The sequence below is a fragment of the Myodes glareolus genome, chromosome 5 (assembly GCF_982192425.1).
Source record: "Myodes glareolus chromosome 5, mMyoGla1.1, whole genome shotgun sequence".
NCBI lineage: Eukaryota > Metazoa > Chordata > Mammalia > Rodentia > Cricetidae > Myodes > Myodes glareolus.
Window position 1 is genome coordinate 36,954,283 of NC_142030.1, and position 26,023 is coordinate 36,980,305.

At 41.1% G+C, this 26,023-nt stretch overlaps 1 protein-coding gene across 3 annotated transcripts in view; it reads left to right on the plus strand.

The window, feature by feature from the left end:
- Positions 1–26,023, plus strand: part of Grid1 (glutamate ionotropic receptor delta type subunit 1) — a 760,241-nt gene that overhangs the window by 719,705 nt on the left and 14,513 nt on the right. For all 3 annotated transcript variants that reach the window (XM_085687861.2, XM_085687860.2, XM_048421321.3), the window contains exon 14: positions 22,422–22,588. In XM_085687861.2, the coding sequence (XP_085543987.2) occupies positions 22,422–22,588 (167 nt within the window). The remainder of the gene's footprint in view (positions 1–22,421; positions 22,589–26,023) is intronic.

Consider the following 26,023-nt stretch of genomic DNA (forward strand, 5'->3'; position numbering starts at 1 on the left):
CGCTTTTGTAACTGTTCTTCCTTTTGTTTTTGGTGTTTAGAACAGGATTCCTTTTGAAGTATAATTCTCAACTCGTTTATCCATTCTGCCTGGAGCACATTGCTGGTGTTGACAATTGAGGGCTATTTTGAATAGGGCAAGATACATTTTTACAGAAGTCTTATGTGGAGTTGGGTTCCTATTTTTCTTTGCTGGATACATTGTGGTGGACCTGCATGGTCATGGAGGAGGTGTGGGTCTGTTATTGTGTAGAAATGCCTGTCTGGTGTTATGCCGTTTCGTACACCCATGGGCAACACACCGCTTATGTAAGCTCAGGTTTCTAGACAGTCCAACCAATATTAGTGTTGCTAGTCTTTGTGACTGGCTTTGAAATTACAGCCAATTTTAACTTTTTTGGCTAAATTATAGTCAGTTCAGTGGGTGTGAAGAACTGCCTCATTAGCTGTTTTAAGTTGGTGGCTACTGATGTTAACTAGGTTTTCATGTGCTTATTGGACAGGCATACATCTTCTTCAGAAGTGTGAGCTCAAGCCTTTTGGTAAATTTTATTGGGCTTTTCATCTTTTCATTGCTGATTTATATGAATTTTTAATATATTCAGACTATAAGTCCTCAGTGAAACATCAGTGCTACAAATATAATTTCCAGAGTGTAACTGGCCCATTCATTTTCTTAATGGTGTCTTTTGAGAAGCAGGAAATTTTAATTTTGATAAAATACTATATATAAGTTTTTAATTTTTTATGGTTAATACTTGTTTCCTGCCTAAAATCTATCACCTAATCTAACATTCAAAGTTTCTTCTAGAACTTTTAACACTTAGTATTATTTAATACTTAGTATTAAAGTATTTTTATTTGGAATGAGATAGCTGTTCGGGTTTGTCTACTGTCTATAATATGTTCACTTAAACAGGTATCATTTGCTAAAAATAATAATAATCCTTGGCTAGCCCAACACATAGATGAGATCTCTTGATAATCAGAGGCAATATTCATGGTGCTCTGTTTCCTGATTCTCTGTGTCTGCTCTTGACATGTCTGCTCTAATACCAGTACAAAAATGATAACTGTAGTTTTACAGTAATTCTATAAGCTAGAAGCATGAATATTTTTATCTTCTCACATAAAATTGTTTCTGCACCTCTGAACTCTTTACTTTTGTTTAAATCTTAGAATTATCTTGCCAATTTCTTCAAAAAATTGTCGAGATTTTGATAGATATAACATTTAATGTAAGGACAAATTAGATAAAAATATATCTCCTTATAATACTGAGTCCTGAATATGTTTTGCTCTGAAAACCAAAATTAACTAAATTTTCCTTCATTCATCTTCTTTGTTGTTTCCGTTTTAACTTTAGCGTTTCTTAAAACCATTTTTCTTCTGTTGATTTTTAGTTATGATTTTTCTCTGTACTCATATAGTTTCTTAATATTGGGCTGTAGATCATTAATTTTATATGTTTTCTTTCCTAATATGAGCAATAAATCTGCTTACTTTAAGCACTCCCTACAAGTTTTTAAATTTTATATGTTTTTTTAAATTTTCATTAAGTTCAAAATATGAAGTATCAGTAGATTGCAATAATGTACTGTGCATTTTTTAAAAGTTAGAAGGGAGGAGTTAGAAAGTATTATCATGAAAATTGATGAATATTTAAGGTGGTAAGCATGCTTAACTTGATTTGAACATTATGTAGCATGTACAGGTATCATGCATGACATGGTACTTCATTCCGTGTGCATACTGTTGTTATATATCAATTAAAATTTCAAAATAAAAATAGCACATTAATCATTTTTAGATGAAGAGGTGAGGTTTCACACTAAATTTAATGTCCAAGTGCCCCTGCTGAATTCAGTGGACAGAAACTAATGGCTGTGTTTTAATTTTGAAACGACCATGGGCACAGAACAGGGATTTCTTTACTGAGCGAGTGAGACTGGAGTCATCCTGGAATAGTTTTATTGGGCACACACATTTTGCAGTCCACATGTCTCTGTGCTTTTCTGTTTTGTAGGGAAAAGTATAAGACTGCAAGGGAAAACTGTCAAGCAGGAAATTAAACACGCAGAAAGATAATGGAATTCAGAGAGGCAGAAAAGGAAGCTGAACTCGGGGTGAACAATGTCCATTTGTATCTTCACTAAACGTCCAGTTTCCTTGTAGGCGGATGAAGGTGATGATCTTTTCCCTGCTTCACAATTGCTGTCTTCTAAACCCTTCTCCTGCTCTTAGGCTTCAGTCTCCCAAGTTCTAGAGGCCTCGGTAACTGAAGGTTCCTGTGCTCCTTTTCCCAGCTTTAACTGTGTGGTGCCCCCAAGCTCCACATGCACAGTCTTCCCCAGTCTGTGGCAGTATTAAAATAAGTGGTTTTAATAGCAAAAATATATAGGTTTATACATATACGCAACACACACTTATGCTTATAATTCACATATAGTATTTAACCATTAAGAAAAATGCTAAAAATTAAAATGAAGGAAGGAAAGAGGGAGGGAGGGAGGAGGGACGGAAGGAAGGAAGGAAGGAAGGAAGGAAGGAAGGAAGGAAGGAAGGAAGGAAGGAGAAAGGAAGGAAGGAGGAAAGAAAATGCTAAGGCCAGTGGGATGGCTCAGCAGATAAAAGTCACTTGCCGTGCCAGCTTGAAGACTCGGGTTAGATCTCCGCAGACTGTGCAGAAAGGAGAGATGAGTTCTGAGCGTTGTCTTCTGTGCATACGCCCTCACCCGTGTGGTGCCCAGACTCACGCATCACACATGCACAAATAATAAAATAAATTTTTGAAAAGTTAAACGGAGCCAAAAAAAAATAAAACTAAAATAAGCAGAATAAGCCAAATTTAATTCTTTTTTAGCACTACCTAAATCTGAATCCAGGAATTTCTATTTTAATCTTTTGTATATTTCTACCAAATGTTTACATACTTATTATGTTCTAAAGTGTATTTTGGCTTTACTGTTGTAAAGCTTAGTCATATAGTGTCTAACTAACACTTTGATAATTAGGTATAAGGGAATTTACCTAAATTTTCCCTTCTTGGTTCTCATTTGGATAAACTCTACGTTTTTGCACATATAAATATTGTAAGGAACATTTTCATGCCTAATGTTTTTTTCAGCAGTTACTAGATTTATTTCTGTAGGTCTAATTTTCAAAAGCAAAGTCATAGTATAGAAAAAGGTATGAATGTTTAAAATGTCTTAGCAAAATAATGCTGAGTGTTGCCAAAAGTAGAGGTTGAGTGAATTATAGACAATCTTATTTGAGGGAATTTTTAAAAATTCAAAAGTGTGTAAGTCCTCTCAGATTTGGAATGGGCAGCACTCTGAAGGGTAGAGCAACAGAATTTGTGAGTCCCAGGCCAGCCTGGGCTGCACTGTGGGACTGTGTCACAAAAAAAACAAACAAAACAAACCAAACAAAAAAATAAAACAAGAACAAGAGCAGAGCATCCCCTAAAAAATTCAGATTTCTTTATCTTTTTCCCCATTAAATCCTTGTGATTTATTTTTAGAGAAAATAATTTTTCACTTTTTATCACATTTTATTTATTTCGGAGTGTCTGTCTGTATATGTGTGTGTATACAGAAGTCACGTAGAGGTCAGAGGGCAACTTGCAGAAATCTGTTCTCTCCTTCAGCCATGTTGGCCCTGGGGAATGAAATTCAGATGCTCAGCCTTGGCAGCAAGCTCCTTTATCCCTTGAGTCATCTCGCTGCTTGTAATCTTTGTAAGAAGCTGGACTTTTTGTCTTTGTGTGCATTCATACATATGCATGTGTTCATGTGTTTCCCCCTGATTTTATTAATTATTCTTGGAACTGGTCTGTTATAAAAACCATTTTCTGTTGCATACATTTACCTCCCTGGACAAGATTAAACATTGCCATCATAAACTGTGGTGCACAAACTGGGGCGCATGGGAGGTAATTTACCGAGATTGTGGTTAAAAGTCTACAGTTCTTCAAGGATAACAGACGATACATAGGATACACATACAAGCCTGTCTTAGTTGGCGCTCCTGTCGTCGTGATAAGACACTGTGACCAGAAGCAACTTATGGACACAGTGGCTCATTTTGGTTTACAATTCCAGGTAATTGTTCATCACTGAGGGAAGTTGGGGCAGGAACCTGGAGATAGGAACTAATCCCGAAGCCAAGGAAGAGTGCTGTTTACCTCATGGCTTTCTTGGACTCTTTTCTTAGCCCAGAAGTGTTACTGCCACAATGGACTGGCCCCTTCCACATCAATCATCCATCAAGAAAATGCTCTAAAGACTTGCCTATAGGTCAATCAATGTATGCATTTTCTTGATTAAGAGAGTAAGAGGTCTACTTCCCAGATAACTCTACTTCGTGTCAAATTAACATTAAAATGAGCCAGCATGAACCCTCTTCCCCAGATACATATTCTGTGATACTGTTTAAAGTGTTTGGTATCTTTGTCCATTTATTCATTAGTTGACTTGTTTCCTAGTGGTGAGATTAATTAATATGCCAAAGTGGATATTATGCATTCAGGCTAATACCAAGAATTAATGTAAGGCCAAATAGAAGGTATAGGTTTGATTTGGAACCAAATATTATTGCCTCCTTCCTATTTTAGTCAGTGACTTCCTTTTCTTCCTTGGGTCCCCAAGCCATGTTGGAACAACATGGAGATTCGTCCTCTGACTAACGTTAGAGAGGCCTAGAATGGACAGGAAGTGTGGTGGCTCTCCAGGGACTTCCTGACAGGCTAAGTCTGTAACCCACCCAGTGCTTAAACTTAATTCTTCTACTTCAGCCCCACATCCTCAGCCTGAGACTCTTAGAAGTGTAGTCACAACAATGTCTCAGCTTCTACCTGCCACGGACATGACTCTTGTTACCAGAGTCCTAGTGGTCCGCTTCCCGGAGAACCTAACACTGTGGTGAATGCTTTTTTGACTGCCAGGCTGAGGGCTGGCTATCTTCCAAGCTTTAGTGGAAACACCCACTCTCCCCGCCCCTTCCCCTTACTGCACTGTGCGCCCAAGTGCAGAGCCTCCTGAGATATCATCCACTCTCCAGTGCCCTGCCTGGCACAGACCTCAGGACTCAGCTGCTCTCCAGTGAGGCTCCTTTTTATGCTGTGGTCTGTCCCCAGGAATGACCTAGGGGAAGGTAGAACAGAAATAGCACAGGAACTTTTGAAATTACGCACGCTTTTAAAAAGCAAACAAACTAAATGTTCAGTGAGTGAGAAGCGGAAGTGCGTAGGCACAGTCATGAACGTGTCTGCCTGACGCATGAATGAGCAGGGTTGCTGGGGTACCGACAGAAGGACAGCAAGGAGGGCTGTGATGGTCAAGAAAGGGCCGACGTCCTCTGCCCTGGACCTAGTGAAGCTTGCTCTCTCTCTCTGAAACTCTTTAACATACAACTGACTGATTTGGCCCCTGCATGACCCCTTACTGCTTAATTCTGTTTGATGGTGATTGGTTTGGGATAATACAGTCCAAAGATCAAGGGAAGCCCCCTCTGAGTCTCCCTTATTAAATTACTTTGCTTTGGGTTTTGAGCATTGCCAAGCAAATCTCATTATGAATTCTTCAATTACTTTCTTTTGCAATTTTTATAATTTGGTAGGGTTAGCTCAAACCAATATCTATGCCATCATGCTAACTTTGATTATTTTCAAACTCCTCATTAGAGGAGGTAGGAGGATGTTGACTCCCCTTAAATCTGATTTTATTTTACAGATTTCCTCTGCTCTGTAATTTGCTTTGTACTCAGGCTTGATATGCTTCCCCTTAGTGCTGGCTGTAAATGTGGAAATCGTCCATCCTATTTGTTCCACTGAATATTATTGCTTTGGGTTTTATGACTTAAGTTTTTGCATTTTGAAGGGAATCGTTTTGTTATTTGATTACATAAAAATCAAGGAGCAAAAGCTGATGAAAACAATTTTGATTTATTGCGTCAGCTAGCTTGTTGGCCGTTTCTGCTAAGCTTATTTTTATCTCCATTTTCTCGCCATAATGTTGTTTGTCCAGGAGAAAAGAAGAAGGAAAGGGAGGACAATAATACTTCCAAAGAAAATGGGTGTGACTGGCACTGGGCTGATATACCTCATCTTCACAGGGGCGCCAGGGGCCGTATTTGCACTGTTCGCATTTTGCAAATGCAAAATGCCAAACTCAGTAGAATTTCATTATCAATAAAATTATTGAACTCCTTCCACCATCCTGTATTTTGTCAATATCACCATCAACCATCTCAGAAGAAAGAGCGACTTTACATACAAAATGGGTAGATTTATTAAAGAGTTGATAATTCTTTACTCTCCAACATCATAGTCGCATTAAGATTTGCTGGCAGCCTTATACTTTAAAACTGTAGTGTGTATGTGAGTGTGTGTGTGTGTGTGTGTGTGTGTGTGTGTGATAAAAAGGATAGGCAGGGCGCAAGGGCATGGAGAAAGAGAGAACAGAAAAGCAGAGAGAGTGAATAAATATGAAGGAATGTGAGAGGGGGGTTACTGATTATCGAATTAGGAGGGGCAGCAAGAATAGCAGGTATACCATAATAAGTGTGTATCTCTCACAGCTGTAGACTCCTTACAAAGCAAAGGACTTGGGCCTACTCCGTGATGTTCAAGTTCTAGACCTCAGTTACATGGAAAAACAATGAAAAGAATTTCTTAAGCAGTGTCCAGAGGTCACACTGCTGGGTTTCATACAGAGCCGCCATCAGGATAGTACAGGCTTTAACCATGCATCCTAGCCAGATCGGCAGTCAGCTACCTAGTGAACTCCCAGCATTCCTTCTCTTGGCAAAGCTGTGGTCCTTCCAGGTAGAGTGTGGGCCTTGTTCAGCTGTGCAGAATGGGAGACTCTTTATATCTTTGTAGTCAGTTGTGACCTATTTCGCAGCTCTTCAGTGTGCTTAAAGGGCACAGTGCAAGCTATGTCAATCAAGGCTGACATTTTAGCAAAGGCCATAAAGGAATTCTTAGCTGCAAGTGGGTTAGAGGATAAGGCTCTTGAACCTAAACCCCAGGCACGGTCATCCTGGCCACTGATTGCGAGCACATGGGTTTTATTGCTTCTCTCTCCGTCCAGCGTCATCAGAATTGCTGTTCCTGAAAACCTGTGTGACTTGAGAAACATTAAGGGGAGGTTTCTTCTGATGGCCAAACTGCTCTGCCCTCAGGGTGTGGTTCTCAGGTCTGATTTGAAATTTACCTCAATGAAGTCAAATGCTCACTTAGAGAAGCGGTAGCAGGATACAATGGACAGACTATGATAGTTAAGTCACAACAGCTAGGTTTGGTGTTGGCATCTGGCTTTTGCCAGTTATGAGATCTTGGGCAGGTTAATGAACTCTTGAACAAAGAATGAATAACCTGTCTTCCCAGAATTATTGTGGAGATTATAGGTGGTGTGGAGGGCATGTAGGGACTTGTTGAAAATGTCACTTCTTGGGCTCTGATCCAGGTCTGAAGCATCAGGGACTGGGAGTGAGACGGGTTGGACAGCAGTCTGTGTCTTACCATATCCTCTAGGCGATTCTCATGGCCCTTGTTTCTGAGTATATATGTTTGAAGTGGTGGTATATTATGAATGTTTCATTAATATTTAATTTATTGTTGAATTTTTGAAAATAGTTCTTAGAAGTTGAGTTTCCCCTTTGGTGCTGTCTTTGTATACAGAACGCTGGGGAAGACTTAAGGATAAAGCAGAGAGAAGGATACTTCTGGAAGGTCAGATGGTTTATTGCCAGACCACTCTATCAAGACCTAAGCCCCTCAGGTTTATCTGGCACCAACTGTATGCTAGACACCATGCTAGTCAAATGGGTGTATGCATGGGTCAGGAATTTATTCTCTCTCTCCTCCTTTCCATTCCTCCTTTCTTTCTCCTCTCTCATCTCTGCCTCTCTCTCCTCCCTCTCTCCTGTGTGCGTTACTTACATATATGTATATGTGCATGAAACATGGAGTATCTTTCCAGTTCCATCACAATACTTTATGAGATACTTGCATATGAATTTGCTATCTATGTTTTCTAGGTTTATGGATACTCCTTATTTTTCATATATTACATCATAACTACAGTTTTCCTTCCCTCCACTCCTCCCAGCACCCCCCACACCTCCCCTTTCCCCCAAATTCATTCTATTGCTGCAGGATAATAGTAGTTATTTTGAATTTCTTAATATTTATTCTTTGAAAATTATAAACATGTATGCAATTAATTTTTAAAGTTGTTTCTTTTATTATTGACATTATGATTATATCATTTTCTTCTTCCCTTTCCTCCATCCAAACCCTCTCATATACTCCTCTTTGCTTTCTTTCAAATTCATTTTGTCTGAAGTACACGGTTTCTTCAGCAATAGGAACTTAGCTTTACTTCTGGAGGGAAACCAAAGGCCTTTGTGGCATCTTGGTCAATGCTGACCAATAACTCAGAAGAAGGCTTCTCAGACATAGTGGTGGGGTTTTTGATAGATAGTCTTTGGTTCTTCTCAGTGCAGATGAGAAAATTTCATTCAATCAGCATGTGCACATTTATACATGGATTTGTTTGAACTAAATGTTTATTTTAGGTAGATAGTTAATAGTATCATTGCTTATGACTTTTCAGACATCCTTATTGTGGTTTTACTCTCTTCCCTCCTATATTTATTTTCCTCTTACCTTTCTAAATAGAGTCTCTGCCCCTCTATTTTCCTGAGCAGATTGCTTTGTAACCTGCTAGCCCCCCATGGCTCTCCACACCCCTCCCACAGCAGTGGTCATATTTTACTTTCCTAGCTTCTGTAGGTACTCCAGGATATATACACACATCTGAAGATTTGGAGCTAGCAGCCTCCAATAAGAGAAAACACGTACCATTGGACTTTTGGGGTTTGGGTTAACACACTCAATATGATTTAATTTTTCTTTATAGCTAAATAGTATTTTACAGTGTATAGAGCTACCATGTTTTCCTTATCCGTTTGTCTGTTAAAACACATTTAGGTTGTTTCCTTTTCCTAGCTACTGTTAATAGAGAATCAATGAACATGGCTGTACACCTGTGGAGGAGGATGTGGCGTTCTTTAGGCATAGGATAAGAAGTGGTATAGCTGGGTCACATGGTAGATGTATTTTTAGCTTCTTGAGAACTCTCCATGCGGTTTTCCAGGTGGGCGCAACACTTTACAATTTCACTAACAGTGGATCAAAGTTCGCTTTCCCCACACCTCCTCTAGCATTTGCTATCGGGTGTTTTGTTAATCTTTGGCATTCTGACTAGGGTGAGACCAAAATCTCAAAGCTGTTTTGATTCACATTCCTGTAGTGGCTAGGGATGATGAACATTTTTTTTCAAAGTTTATTAAATTATGAAAGTTTCCATTTCCGCCCCTCCTCCCAACACCCTCCCACTCCCCCTCCTCCCCCTCCTTCTCCCTCTCCATCCCTAAGAGCAGTCAGGGCTTCCAGCCCTGTGGGAAGTTCAAGTTCCTCCCCCCTCCCTCCAGGTCCAGGAAGGTGAGTATCCAAACAGACTGGATCCCAAAAATCCAGTATATGCAGAGGAAACAAGTCCCAGTGTCATTGTCAATGGCTTTTCAGAAAGGCTCCGGGCCAGCCACATTCAGAGAATCCGGCCACATTCAGAAAATCTGGTTGGATCACGTGCTCATTCAGTCCCAGTCCAACTGGCCTTGGTGAACTCTCATTAGATCAGTCCCCTTGTATCAGTGGGTGATCGCACATTTTTTAAAGCTACTTCTTGCCATTTTTTTCTTCTTTTGAGAATTTTCTTTTCGGGCCTCATTCCAGTTTTTATTTTATTTTTATTTTTGATGATTTGTTTTTGACTTACTTGTATGTTCTGGATATTAGTCCTCCATCAGATGGATAACTGCTAAGGATTCTCCTCCATTCTGCGGGCTTCCTCTTTGCCTCTCTGTTTCTTCAGCTGTGCAGTAGCTCTTTAGTTTTGTGGAGGGCCACTTGTCAGTTGTTGGTTGTCATTCTTGGGCAGATAGATTCCTGTTCAGAAAGTCCAGTTCTCCCCCTCTAGAATGGAGAGAGCGGCTTATGTTTTCATCTAGCAGTTCCAGTGTTTCAGATCAATTGCAAAGTGTTACAGATCTAATTTCATTCTTTTGCAGGAGAGTTTTCCCAGCATCATTTGTTTAAGTTGCTTCATTTTCTTTAGTTTAAAGTTTTGACATCTTTGTCAAACATAAAATGCTGATTTTATGTTTGGGTCTTTGATTTTGTTCCATCGGTCTACGTGTCTGTTTTTGTGCCAGTTCCTTATTGTTTTAGTTGTAATATTTAGCCATTTATTTGTGTTTTTTTCTGATTTTTTTTAATTATAAACACTTAGAACAGTACATTTCCTTCCTAAGACTGCTTTCAATGTTCCCAGAGGTCTTTACTGTGTTGTGTTTTCATTTTGATTTAGGAAACTTTTTATTTCTTTCTTGATTTATTCTTTGACACAGTCATTATTCAGTAGTAAGTTGTTATATCTCCGAGTTTATGTATTTACCAGAGACTTGTTTGCTGTCAATTGGGAGTTTTATTGCAATGTGGTCAGATAGAGTAAAATACAAGTAGTTATTTCAATCCCTTTGAATTTGTAAAGATTTGCTTTGTGTCGCAGCATGTGTTCTATTCTAGAAAAGCGTCCACTTGCTGCTTAGGAGAGCATGTGTTCTCTGCTGTCTGGGTGCAAGCAGTCCATGGATATCTGTTAGGTCCAGTTGATGTATGATGCCAATTAATCCTGATATTCTTCTCTTTCTTTTTTGTCAAGATGAACCTGACTGTGGGAGAGAGTAGGGGACTGAAATAACATGCTATTAATGGGCTGGTGTTTTCTGTACTTTTAAACCCAGAGACTATATTTTTTAAATTAGAAATTGGGGGCAATAGATTTTGATGCATGTCTGTTTAGTATAGATAGCAATGTTTATTCCCTTTATTAGAATGGAGTATCTTTCTACATCTTTTCTGGTTAGTTTTAGTTTGTAGTTCATTTTTTTAAAATCAGAGGGATAAAATGCTCTTATCAAATAGTAGGACAGTTACACCTGCTTGCTTCCTGGTTCCATTTGATTGAAGTACTTTTTTTCCCATCCTTTTGCTTTAAGGTGGTGCCTATCTTTAAGGCTAGAGTGTGTTTATGTAGACAACGGCTAGATGGAATTTGTTTCTTGATCCATTCAGTCAGACAACTTGTGGCTTTGATTGGCAAATTGGGACCATGGATATTTAAAGTGTGGTATTTAAAGTTAATATAGACACGTATGTGTTAATTGCATCATTGTGTTGTTGATTTTTGATGCTACTTTGTGTTTTAATATTTCTATCCATAGTTTCTTGATTGCGTTCATTCCTCTCTTCAGCAGTGACAGTAGTATACAATTTTAGATTTTAGGAAAGAAGCCATAGGCTCGTCTATGTTGGGGCTTTCTGTTACTTCTGTACCAAACCTGCTTCTTCTTCTGGAAATGTGATGAACCTTTTCTTAGTTTATAAATAAACTGTTTCTCTCAAGAAAAATCAGAAGGGAATATAGCCTAGGATCAAGTTTGGGAAACAGATGTTCCTAATAGAATCTTTTCTCAGAACCTGACAGTAGAAGAAACTGCAGGAATTCCATGTGGCTCTCCGAGGATTCCAGCATTACATGTTTGACAGTGCTGAGAGAAAGACCACTCTCAGTAAAAATCCGGGGAGAAATTCAGTCTCTGAAAACAGTAGATTCTGACTTTTAGGAACAATCCTTTCTAAACCTCAATTTTCTTGATGGAACATGGACAGTTTGTATCATGGGATTTTATCCTAACTTTGCAATAAGAGACTGAATGGGGATGAACTAGGCTGAGAACCTTCTTAGAATAAGATGCCTGACGTGATTTTCATTTATGGTTTCTTTCAGTACCATAGATCCCTATATTCTGTGATCTTTCTTTCTCTACTTAGAGCCCAAGTACGAGGATGCAATGTTCCCCTCCTTCTAAGTCTTCTTAAAGAAAGGTCAAAACTTGATTGATTGATATAGTTAAATCTCATAAGTTCTCCATCAGGGTTGAGACTGCTGGCCTCCAGAAAATACTTTGAGAACCACTGTCTATAACATGGACTTGGTGGATGCTGAAGCTGAGGAAGACTTAAAGGTCATCTGGGCTTCAGCATTTCATAAATTGGTAATGAGTTAGTAATTGGGTTGAGACTGTAACCCGGTCTAGCAGTCTTTCTAATTTACCAGGCTGATGTTGGAGGACAATATCAAGTGTTATTTATCCCAGGGCAATTGTGTTTTAATCAAGACCCAAACCTAATGCTGTGGTGTTGGCAATGATTATCATGATCATGAGGAAAATGTATTAGCATTCAATCCAGTTCCGTTAATACATCAGGCACTTTTTATGTTGATTTCATCTGTGACAGGTATGTGAGGGGACTGTGCTATCCTTGCCTTCTGTGTGAGATCACCAACTCTAAGAGCTCACATGGCTGGTCAGAAGTGCTAAAGAAAGGTGCTGTTAGCAGTGTCCAAATCCTTTCACCAATACCTATGCTGTGTTTTTAAAGGAAGAACTGAAGGTCCTAGAAAAAATTATAGACTCCTAAAGATCATATAATAGAAAAAAATCACTGTCCTTCATTGAGATGCACAATCACCTGCTCCTCTCTCAACCATGTGTTCCCCTTAATGTGGATGGTGTTACTCAGGATGCATGGATACTTGTGCAGGAAGGGCAATCATTGGCAGAAATCCTACTGCTGACCAGAAGGAGTTCCTTTCTATGGCTAAAGCAGTTGGACAGGTCCACCCATTCTATTCTGTGGACTAAGAAGTGGGCAGGCTCAGTCTGACCACCAAGACCCAATTACAAGGCGATATCTTGCTTGTACTCATGGCCATACACTGAGGATAGCTTCTGCATTGTGGGTGTTTTGGTTGTGAGGTCACTTTGTCAAGCTCCATCCTGCTCACTCTGGTGTGAAGAAAGGACAAGCTGAATGGACCTTCTAGATGCTCTCAGACAACAGATTTTATGGCAGGTGTGTAGAGCCCAGAAGTGACCTCCCTCCCTCCCACTGAGCTTGTTCTGGTCTTTCCATTCATTTGGTCCTGGGTCTGAGTCAGATAAAAGTCTTTGTCTTATACTCCTTAGATAGCATAATCATAGACACCTGCATTCTTAGATACCTGCATCATTAGATACCCGCATCCTTAGATACCTGCGTCCTAAGATACCTGCATCCTCAGATACCTGCGTCCTTAGATACCTGCTACTTCCCTAGTTGGGTTTTGTGAGCAGCCTTCTATTATTTTATGTTTTCATGTAATTTGAGATGACTTCTTCTTTATTCTGGAAGATCAGAAAGAAAGGCTCCTTATTTCCAGAAGAGAGAGAATGTTCTTGCACCTTTCATGATTCTCTAGTGATTGGTTGCCCAAATGTTCGCTGCTACCTCTATGAGAATTTTGATGCTCATAATCTCACTTCTTTTCTTCTTTCTCATACACACACATTCATATTTACATATGTAAACATATGCACAGTTACATTTCTGTACACATCATTTGCACACCCACACAATTCTTATTTGCATATGTACTTATATACTTTTACATATTTCAGTGGCTTGCACACATACACACACAAAGTCATGCATATACCCATTAGTGGGTTTTTTCAGCAATCAGAGGACCAAGGAATGCCACAGTTATACCTTGCAACAGACCTTGCTCAAAGATATTTATTGGGGGAGGAGCGTGCAAAGGACCACCTTTGAGTGGGTGCAAGGAGTGGGTGTATGCTGCCACAGGCTTTATAAAAGGTCCATGACTTATGGCAACAGTAGGAATGTGTTGCATTCGGCAGCTGGGGATGACGTGGCTGCTAGCACTTTGTCACTGAAAATGGGTTCAGGAAGCATCTGGTTCTGGAATGTGGATACTTCTCAGTTTACCAACAAAACCCATACACATTCATATACACAGGCATTTCTACACACGTAACAACATACATATTCACCCATTTTCCCACATTTACATACACCCATACTTAAGCAATTCTCATAATACACTCACATAGTCATACATTCTGACACATATTCCTATATTACACACCCCCACACATGCATTGCCATATACACACAAGCTTTTATACACCGTCATACATCCCCCTCACTAAAACATGTACACACACATTTCTCACACACTTGAATGCACACAATATCACACATGTGCACACATGCTACACACACACATGCAGAATCATAAAATGTGTGCTGCTGATGTGGTGAAGGTGGCAGATGGCTGATAGGTTGAGAGTGGGAAGAAAATTTGTTTTCAAACCCACATGATGAATGGCTCCTGAGCCCTGTTAGGAATTAATAAAGGGGGGAAAAAAGCAGAGAAGGTGTTGAGCCCTCACTGTGTCCCAGGTACAGTATTCTGCGCTCTGGAATGGAACGTGATTGGCAGGTCTCTTAAAAACCAATCAGTTCTTGAGAATGTAGGTTCATTTCCAAGCTGGAGGCAACAGGAGGACCTTTGCCTACCACCGCTCTATTCTCTACATAGAGCTCAACATATAAGACTGAATTCCTAAAAATTACCCTCTTTGACATCCGCAATCACAAAAGAAAGCCTTGCTGCACTCCAGAAGCATGGGAAGCAGAAAAAAAAAATCTTAAATATTCTCCTATCATGACATGACTCAAAAACGGACATTGTTAGTACTTGGTAGTTGATTCGACTCTTCATAAATATGATCCTTTGACATAATCACTGAAAAGAGATGTCATTCGTCGGAGCAACCTGTTCTTCACTACATGTTCTAGTATTAGTTGTAACTTATTTAGCAAAGCCCTAAGCATATCATGTATATTGAAGTATTTAATTCTCATCTGAGCTCTGTCCATTTTATATCCAGTGGAACCAAGGCCCAGGGGTATTAATCAACTTTATCTCTATGCACACAGCTGGCAAGCAATACACCTGGGACTCCAAACATACACTGAGACTCTGAAACTCCTGCTAATTCATTACCTAGGGCTCCATCTTTTATTTATTTATTTTTGCCCTGTGCACTTTTCTCAGCAATCAGTGCTCTTTAAAAGCAATACATTAAAAGAAAGATAATATTTCATACTGTAATGCTATCATTTACCTACCTGATTTTCAAACATTGGGCTTTTAGCTTCCAGTTTCTAGTTTCTTGTTAGTTTAACATGTTGCTCTGATTTTTTTTTTGCACAAACATACTTTCAGTATCCAAGCAATTCTATAGAGTGAATCCAAAGGGGTGAGCTGCTGCATATGCAGATTTGAAAAACATGCAATTCTCCTCACCAAATCACCATTCCAGAAATATCATGCCAGCCCACGCTCCAATATCAGCAAGCTATAAAACTGTCCTTTTCTCTGCAGATGGTCTTTGGGTTTTCCTGGTGCCTCTTGCGATTTGGCACAGTGTGTAATGTAGGTACAGCAGCAGCCAGGGTTCAGGCTGTGCCTGGCAATGCATTTCCATTGTATGAATATGACTGTAAGAGCTAAGTCTTTCGATACTCAAAAGGCCAAGTTCTGCCAAAAGAAAGAGTCAAAAAAAGGCAGGGAGAATGTTCCATGGGTGGCTTAAGCAAATGAGCACCCATCAGCTATTCAAGGAATCCCTAGGAATGACACCTACCTGTGTCCTTTCTTCCCCTAGAATGACATAAGTTCCATGAAGCATCTTTGCCTGAAAAGCTGAAGAAATACATGCATAATCATTCATATGTGGTCTGTAACCAGTATCCTCCCCTGGGAATTGGTCCAAGAGCCAATTTGATATATTCTTTGTATTTTAACAAATAAAGTTTGCCTGAAGATCAGAGTGCAGAACTAAGCCACTAGAGGCCAGGCACTGGTGCCACACACCTTTAATCCCAGGACTTGGGGGACAGATGGATCTCCGTTAATTTAAGGCAATCCTGGGCTACACAGAATTGATCCAGTCTGAAAGAGAAGCAGAGCTCACATAAAGATAATCCCAGCACTTGGGATCACACACCTTTAATCCCAGTACTCGGGAGGTGGGGACAGGAGTGATATGGCTGGGTGCAGAGATGAATATAAGGCGGGAGAAGACAGTCTGGGAACAGGATTGCCCCTTTGGTTGAGCATTGTTAGAGGTAAGAACTCTCTAGAGACTGGCCAGTGTGCTTCTCTGATCCTTCATGCAAGCTTTATTGGTTAAATCACAAATAAAATGCCATTATAAATAGACCTTGGGAATCTCTTCCTTAATCTGCCTTTCATGAGTTCAAGCAGGGCAAAAAAGCAAAGGTGTATTTGATGACAGCTGGAACCCATGGTGGTCTGGCTCCATGGTTCATTTATTTGGAATAAGATGCTTTCTTTTCCAAATCCCTGGTCACATCATCTGGAAAAGGAGCATGAGACTCTACTCTTGAGAATCATTCTGTGGCTGAGAGATACTGGGCTTCTAAGTTGTGATACCTACTAACTTGTTGCCAACAGTGCAGATGCCCAGCTCCTTCAACACCTCTTTCCAGGGCCTTTGTAAATGATACTGGCAGCACCAGCATTCTTGCTTGATCGGCAGAGCATCATGGTGTCACTCTCCCTTCTCTACGCATTTAGGATGGACTAGAAGAGCACAATGGGATTCTTAACTCAAAAGCTGATGGCCCTGAAAGTTGGCTCTCTGAGTGAGCTCCAGGAAGGATGGAAGCAATGGAGCAATGCATTGCAATGCAATCTCATTTTATTTCCTGTGTGCAACAGGGGAGAGCAAGTGAGTCGCCATGCTGTAGCTCACCTGTGGCCGTGCCCGTGATACCTGACCTTCCTCAACGTTATAGGCTGATTTTATTTTGAAAAATATTAGAAAGGATGTGTTTAGGGTGGGGCCATGCTACCGCTTTTCTCTGTTCTCAGCTTTAGCCTTCGTGGACCCCAGAGAAGAAGCTGGGATATATTTGCTAAGATAGTTCAGAGGAGATAAACCGTGAGTCTTCCACTTGCCATTGTTTTGTGTTCTGGTAATGGAGTCCCACGTGCCCTTGACTTTACTGACCTTATCGATTGCTGGATATATTCGGCTTCCTCTCCCTAACATCCTCACCTCTGTGTTTTTCATGCTTGAGCCAATTGTTTTATTTTGTTCTAATTAATTAATTAATTAGTTAATCAATTTTGTATATTGGGAAGGAGAAGAAAAATAGCAAGTAAAATATTTAGAAGCAGGCTAAGATTTGAGGAAAGTATTCCCAAGAGCTTCATGGTTGTGTGTATAGCTTTTCTTTCATCTTTGAAGTTAGTGTGTGTTGCACTGATCTCATATTTATGAACCATCATTTATTAAGTATTAACTTAATTAATTATTCCCTGACACTGAATAGTTAAAATAGTCACATGTTTGTTTTAGTGCCAGTTCGGAATATTGAGTTACTTTTTAGGTTAAATTCCAATTTACCAGGATAAAAGATACAATAACTGTAAATGTCCACATTATATAATGCTGCATTACTTTTCAAAGTGCTATCATTTTCTAGTGCTAGTAACCATGAAAGATAATCCCATTTTTGCAATAATTCTACTGATATTGGTCATTATTAATTAAAAATCATACTGTAGAGCCGTTCACAAGGCAATATTAACTTTGTCATCTCTTCTTTAAAAAAAAAATCTACTGATACCTTCTACAGCACTTTAAAGAAGCTTGGACTTGTGTCCCAGGACCCCAGGGATAACCCTAAGGACCTTTCCGGGGTCATGAGAAACCGAGGAACTGGCTATGTATGCCCATCTAAGCTGTACATAGAGGCAGGGGCGAGAAGAACATTAGACTGCACTGACAGCCTTTGTCTGCCGCCCAGCTTTTAAGTAACTGAATGATACATGTAAATCCATGATTAGAAATTCAGAATACATTTGATAATATAAATGGACTGCCAGATAAAGGTAATTCAATCCAGCGAAAGGGTAAAATAAGTGTTTGGATTGGTGTTGTTTTAATAGTAGAACAAAAGGCTGTAGTATCACTTTGATCATTTAGGCATTATGAAGTAATGTCAACACTCTCTTTCTAAGCCACCCACGACCTGCTGCAGACACTGCCTTCCCTAACTCACCACAGCCTCCTCGGAAGTAGGGAAAGGACCATACTGAGAGACACAGGCAGAAGGAAGTAAAAACAGGAAGTTGTTAAAATAGTGAATTCAAAGATCCACTGGTAAATTTAGGGTTGGGACTCTGGGATACTGCGGGGAGGTAGCTTGGTTCATCTTCTATGTGAATGTTGCATAGCTGAAAAGAGGCTAAATTCATATTTCTCTTCAATCTTCTCAAGAGTCTAAAACTATCCCTTATTGAAAGAAGTCACTGTACATAAGTAATTAACACTGTATCCTAGGGTAAACCCTTTCTGAACTGAGCTCTAGGCATGGAGAATGGAGAAAGAGTATAGATACATTGTCCTAAAGTAACAGGGGTAAGCTGAACAAGGGAGCAGAGTGGAAAGAAACACTGGTTTGGATTATAAATTACCTTCACACTGCTGTGGACCATAGTTTCTGGCTCAGGCAGCTTCAAGGAGGGACACTATTTTAGCTCTCAGTTTCAGAGGAGTTTGGGTCAGAGAGCTGGGGAAGAATGCCAGAGTGGCTTTGCTCATTAGTAGAGGCATGTGGCTGTGCTCCTTCACATCACCATGGGCCAGGACGTGAAGAGTGAAGCAGGAGCCAGGGCCTGGGTAAGGCTTGCTGCTGGTAACTTATACATCCATCAGGACTCCACTTTGCAAAAGTTCCAAAGTATCCTAAAACAGCCCCACTAGCTAAGAAATAAATGTCTAAAGCACATGCTATTGGGGGACATTTTTCAGTCAAACCAAATACTAAAAAAAAAAAAAGAAAGAAAGAAAGAAAGAAAGAGAAAGAAAGAAAGAAGAGTGGTTGTGACAGGGGGAACAGGAGAAAGAGAAGAATCTTGGCTCTTCTGGAGTTCAGAAACTTAAACAGTAGGTGTCTCCCATATGGTCAAGCCAACCTTGTATACAAGCAGCATCAAATAAGGAGGTAGATTCCTAGTTATTAGGATGTGTATAGAAAATTTATTCTGACCCTACAGGAACTACATCCTGGACTTTTTAAATCAAAGGAGAAAATCATTCTATAAAGATCAAGAGTGGGGTTTGCATGAAGGTTACAGAGCTATGATTGGTATGAATGCCTTGACATGCGTACATGTATGTGTATGGATGTGTATGTGCAGTGGCTAGAGTTCATCACCAGGTATCTTTTCCAATTGCTCTCCGTATTATTTTTAAGCGAATCTCTTTCACTGAGACCTGGAGCTCACCAATGGGGCTAGACACGCTGGTCAGCAAGGAATGAGGAACCCCGTCTCTACTTCCCTAGCAGTGGGATTAGAGGTTCATGATGTTGTCCCCAGCATTTTCCACGGGTGCTAGGGATCTGCCCTCAGCTCCTCATGCTTGCAGAGCCAGCATTTTACTGGTTGATACTTCTCTCCAGCCGTTTTGACATATTTCAGTTATATCTGAAATGTTCACAGTGCACGGTCACATCGACAAATGCATGATGATCTCATACAGCCTTGATGATGCACCACAAAGATTGTGGAGATACCTGCACACCAAAAGTTCTTTTTATGGGGAAATTTCGGTACTACATTTTACTCAGCATGAGACTGAGGGAGTGTGCCATGGAATTCTGGGGGTACTGAGGAAACGGGATTTTTTTGAGCTAAAATTATGTTAAAAATGTGCTGTACAGAGAGAATCAGACTCTGGCCTACCCCTTTGCAGTTGGGTCCTCTTACACGGACTTTTACTAGTCCTTATGCTATGGTACTGTTGTGTAGATCAGGAATCCAACCACGTTTCCTTAAGCAAATAATAATAAAAAAAACCTTGGCTCATTTAGTCTGTGTTTGCAAATAGGGACAAATAGATGAGTCTCTGGGATCACTCATCTGCTCAAGAAGGCAACTCCTTACTTGTGGAGAAAAGCCTTAGTGTGTAGCATGGAGTGGAGGCAGGGGCATTGCCATCATGTTTCCAGATGCTGTGCCCTGCCTGGCTTAGTCCAACAGGGCTGTAAATACAGGCTTTTCCCGCATGACTGTGCTTGCCTATCTGTGACTCTACATACTTCATGATCATGAACTTGTGGCCTGAAGAATTCCAGATGCCCCCTCTGAATGCCCACAGGGACTTTTCTAGAGTCAGTTTCCAGTTGGCCTGAGCCAACTTCTTTCTTTTTCTTTTTTTTTTCATCTTGAAATATCACTTGAGAGTTAGAAAGGAAGCTGATCTTAATTCTTCCTTCAACATGACATGCCCTTTTGAAATCGTACAAATAGCCGTGTCTGATTGTCATGTTGAATTGCGAGCATGGATGTGAAATGTTTCCTAGTCTAACTAAAACCAAATATTAGGTCATAAGTCAACATTTTGTGGATAAACTTGGTACTAAGAGGTTGAAAATTTATATCTTTTCATAGAAAAACTTGTTTGCCAGTGGAAAAAAGTTACAAAGTCTGTTATCTTCCTATGTGGAGGGAGAGAGATTGTACAGTTTGGCAACCTGGGTCAAAGTCTTTTAAGACTTCTGGGATTGGATTGACCAAGGAATGAGGCCTTGGTGTAATATTTGAATTGCTTCCCCTGGAGAAAGGTAATAGGTGGCATAGGTGTGTGTCATTTCTTACAAGATTGTGTGAAAGGCTGCAGAAAGCCAATTCCTGATCCCAAAGGTCACATTCTACCCACAAATATTTGTGATGGAAAGAATCTGATGGGAAATAAGACATCTTAGGTCATGGACATTTAGGTTCTTGGAAAAAGAAAAATCTTGCTAAGTGTGATATTGTATACTTTTAATCCCACTACTTTGGAAGTTGAGACAGGATGATCATAGGTTCAAGACCTGTCTGAGCTATATAATATGATCCTTTCTCAATGCCTAAATTCCCCCGCCCAAAAGAAAAAGAAAAATAGAAAGAAGTAGAAGCCTGGTTTTTGCCTGAGCATCCATATAACTTCTTGGGGAAGCTTAGGGGAAATGAAAAGCCAACAAAAGCAGAAACTGGACCAATGCCCTGGACAATGCCAAGAAGCCTACAGCTTGCCAGCTTGGTTTAATTTTGTTTGTGATGTTTCAGCCCCATTACCCATCCTATACCTATGCTTTATAACATCCAATGTGAGCCATAGTGGGAGGGGCAACAGGGCAAGAAGCATCTGTGTGCTCCACAGAGAATGGAAACTAAGCACTTTGTTACACTGAGAATGTTATGCAGTATTTTAAGAAAGCCATGAGACAATGTCTCCTTTGAAGAAGAAAAGCTGTTCACAGTCTTCCTGAGTGCCCAAATTCTAGTCAAAGTTAGAATCACGGCTCAAGATAGAACTAAGTGTCTGCTGTAGAAGGGTTTGAGGGGTAGGACTTCAGCTGTGGATGCAGATAGATCCCTAATTATAGAATCTACAACCATCACATTGTTTGAAAGTACTGATGCCTGAAGCCTCCTGTGTGTGAGGGATGCACATGTGCACAGCACAACACAGATATATGTGTGCATGCTGGACAGTTTTTCATGCCTACAATCCCAGCACTCTGGAGACTAGAGTAGGGAGATCAAATTTAAAGCCAGCCTAGGAAACATAGTAAAATCCTCCTTCAGTTCCCTTCTCCCACCAACAAAAACGGAGAAGAAGCATGTGTGTGTGTGTGTGTGTGTGTGTGTGTGTGTGTGAATGCATGCATTTGTGCATATGCTTATCCTCACGTAAATGCAGTTAAAGGCAAGTGGTAGAAGCATTGCATGTTACTGTAACCATCAGATGCCTGTCCTTAATGGGTTCCTAGCATTCATAGCAAAGCCTCACATGTTCTTTTGCTCGCTATTCCATCATGACTACCCAGGGCCACTGAACCCATACTCATGTTCATGGTAAGCAGGACTTAGCAGTTGGGTTCTTAATAAAAGTCAGCGGACAAGATTTATAACAGCCCTTGAACATCTGTATTCTCCAGGGAAGAGATTCTTCCCCACCCCTGTGGTGCTATCATGTGCCCCCTCCAGTTCTGCTTTGAAAATCCTAAGCCACTGAGTATTACTCCCTGTACTCCCAAGGAGTGAGTGTCATAATGTGGGAAGTGGGTCTCCGTGACCCACCTCCCACTCCTCCACTCTGCCTGCTCTGTGAACCTGCTGCAATGAAGGATATCGACTGGTACTGTGTTCACAGTCCCCAGGAAATGCTAGGAGAATTTGTTATGGAGTCTGAATGGCACCACAAATTCAGCCATTGAGATGTCCCACTGTTTCAAACTCTTGTGACCAAATAGCTCTGCTGTACTTCATGGTGGTTTGGGTCTTTCAGGCCAAGAAGGGGAACTACGCCTTTCTGTGGGACGTGGCCGTGGTGGAGTACGCAGCCCTGACAGATGACGACTGCTCCGTGACTGTCATCGGCAACAGCATCAGCAGCAAGGGCTATGGGATTGCCCTGCAGCATGGCAGCCCCTACAGGGACCTCTTCTCCCAGAGGTAGGCACAGTCATCAGGACAATTCCAGTGGCCTTGGTACCTTGGCAGCTGGGATGGAAGGATAACCTCCTGTTATGATGTAAGAGTCAGAATAATTCATCAGTCCTCACATCTTCCTAAGCACCCCAACACTTCCTTTTGGGCCTTGCATAGGTACTGGGATAAAAAGCAGGAAGTTCATGCTCCTTTTCAAGAGAGGCAATACTGTGGGTGGGACTGTGATGTGGGTACATGATACCAGTGCTGAGTCCAGTGGGGTACTGGGGGAGGGAAGGCACAGAAAGGGGCATCTGATAGGTCCCAGAAGGACTTCTCGGAGGTAGTGAGAGCAGAAGCACAGAGGAGTCAAAGGAGTCAAACAGATAAATAAATTCCAAGTGGGATCTAGGAGACCTAGAAATCTCTTTTTAAAGTGTGTCTTCAAAGTGAGCCGTCCATGTGGAGATGCAAAGGTGAGAGTCAGAGAAGCAGGCATCTGACTCCATGTGTGCCACATGTGACCTGATGGGGCCTGTTGACTTGCATCCGATTTCCCGGCTGAAGGAGATGCTGCTGTTTACTGGGGCAAGATATAGACCTGGCCCTTTGTGACAGGAGGAAGGACAACCTCTCGTTTCCTGTATTCCCCACTCTCTCCACATCAAAACATAGGCTTCTGGGTTTCTATGCCACGTTTTGAGAGTTAATTAATTCTGATTTATGCTCATTAATATTAGAGAAACTTGAGAGCATTTTAGAGAAAGAGGCCGTGGGGCTAAGGAGACAGGAAGTGTTCAGCCTTGATGAACTGAATGGGTGCCTCTATCAGAAACCAATGTAGCATGTCTACTCCGTATTTATGTTTCATCTCCCATGTGGTTGCTAGTATGAGTTTGTCCCTTGAGCCTACTTAGCTCTAGACTCTTGGGCATGATGAAATTATTAAGAGCTTTTCTCTTTTTTTTCCCCCACACTGGATTTTATCATTGTAGTTCCTACGGTCTGGATGATCCGACTTTAAGCAGGGAAGGTAGAACTGAAAGATACAGGTAAATTCAATGGCTGTGTTTTAGCAGCCAGTTTACCAGCAAACACTCTATCTTGTCTCTAAGATAGTCTTCGAGGTCTCTAAGATAGCTCCAAGGTCTAGCCTTGGACCCTCAGATTGCATATATCTGTGATGTGGCATCCCACTGATGGAAGGAATTAGACAGCGTCACTGAGAATGTTCTAAGGAAAGACTCTGCCCGTCATAACCAATGAGAGGTGGCGGAAATATTATCATAGACATTCAGTTAGGGGTAGCTCCTAGTTGCCTGATCAACAGATGGATTCCAACATCCTTGTATTATCCACTTGAAGAATAACCAGATGGATACAGTAGAACTGTTGAAGATCATCTCTTTTCCACTCTAACTCAGGGTGAAAGGGGGAGAATTCTGGACCTTACACTTGCAGCTCTCCTGAGCTCTGATGTGGGGCCATGTTACTGTTGAATCTGAAATTCCCAGTGCCTGTCCTATCCTGGAATTTTCCATTGGATCCTCCTGCCCAGGATCAGTATGCCTCGGCTCCACCCAAGAAGGCTAAGAAGGAGGGTTTGCAATCCATCTAGTCAGTAGCATGCTTGCAAAATTTGGTGAAGGGGTAGGAGCAGTTAAGTGAGGCTTCAGTCTCTCTGCAGAACTTCAACAAGCACGTGCTAGGTCCCTCGCTCTGCCCTCTGGAGCAGAGAGCTGTGAAAAGAAAACAGAGAAGTATTTCTCAGTTGCTGAAACTCAAAGTATGACTTCTCTTTGGAATTCAGAACACAACAGCATTTCTGAAGAATACGCATGTTTGTTTTCTTAGATGGGAGGTTCAAGGTGATTGCACAGACCTGCAAACATCTCTGTAGAGCAGATGCTAAGGGAACCCATAAGGTCAATATGTAGAAATGAGTAATATACTATCAGTATATTGGAGAAAGAGAAGAGGGGATGTTAATTAGGAAGCTTGGATCTCTACTGTGTTGTCAAATGGTCAGCATAACAATGAGGTTGGGAATGTCAGTTGAAAATCCTCAAGATGGAGAAGACAGACATGAGTCAGGGACATGGTGTTGGTCCCCTCCACTGCCAATAGCCTTGCTGCATGCGAATGTAAGCAGAACTCGTACTGCCAGAATCTACCCACAGAATACTCTAGCTGCTGGGCCCTGCCCCACTCTACAGAGTAAAAAGCCCAATCTTTGGACTTGAAATCCCACCAATCTCTGCCCTGGAAAGTTTCACCCTGAAAAGTTCCACCCTATCCCCAAGAAACACTATATAAGTCCTTCCATATTTTCAGCTCTCTGATGTTTCTCATCCGAGCAGAGGCAGCCACCCTTCTGATTTTTCCTTCTCAATAACTCACTTGTGTGAGATTTGCTGTGTGGTATGACTTTGTGGTATTCCTTGACTCCCGACTGCCAGGACACCTTTCTATCTAAGCTACAATGCGTACAGCAGAAGTTGTTAGATGATCTTTATATGACTTTATAGGTTAGTATACCATAGCCAGCACGGGTGTTAGGCTAGGCACCAGAGAGGAAGCTAGCTGTGAAGCAGGTTTGTACAGATCTTTTTTTCTGCATTGCTATGGAGTCCTTATGAAAACCTCTACCGGAACTCTCTGGCCTGTCCCTCCCATTACAGTGGTCACAGAAACAAAACTGAAATGTCCAGACTTGTTATCCTTCTTTTAAGAAAAATTTACCCTTCATAGTTTCATCAGAAGACGATGGGTTCCCAGGACTGTGCTGACCTCCTACAATATTGTTACATGTCTCCACAGCACAGCTTCCCCATGAGCTGGTAGCCTCCCTCCTTCCAACAGACAGGTATCTGCCCTTCAGGGGAATTCTCCAGTCATTATTTTTAACTCTCTGCTGACAGCAGGTCTACAAGAGGCTCAAGTCCAGTGTAAACTGCCTTCAGCTTGAATGTGCCTCAGGGAAATGAAGGGTGCTAATCAGGGGGCCACACACCACGCCATTTGAATGCGGGCCTACACTCTATAACTAGCAAATCCTAGGCTTATCTGGAATTTCTGTGGTCGCCTTTCCCTTCATACTAGGAGTCAAGGTATTTGTTGGCCTTGGAAGAGATAGACTGTAGACGCTAAGTGTATGTGGTATGGGGTTTACGTGCTAAAACAGTTTCGCAGACCACAGCATGCAGAGTGGGCATTCAATAAGTGTTTAGCAACGTAATAGCCATTTATTGAGCACCTACTGTGTCGCAGGCTCCACAACTATTGAATAAAGCAAAGTACCTGCAATTATATCTGTCTGGAAAATAGAGCAGCTGGCTTCAGGAAATGGCTATTACCGCTCTGGTTCCTCATAAGAAGGAGTATAGATTGTTATAGCGCACATTAGTTTAGCCCCATTCTTGAAGGCACTCTGTGCCCGTGGCTTGTTTGTCCTGTTGA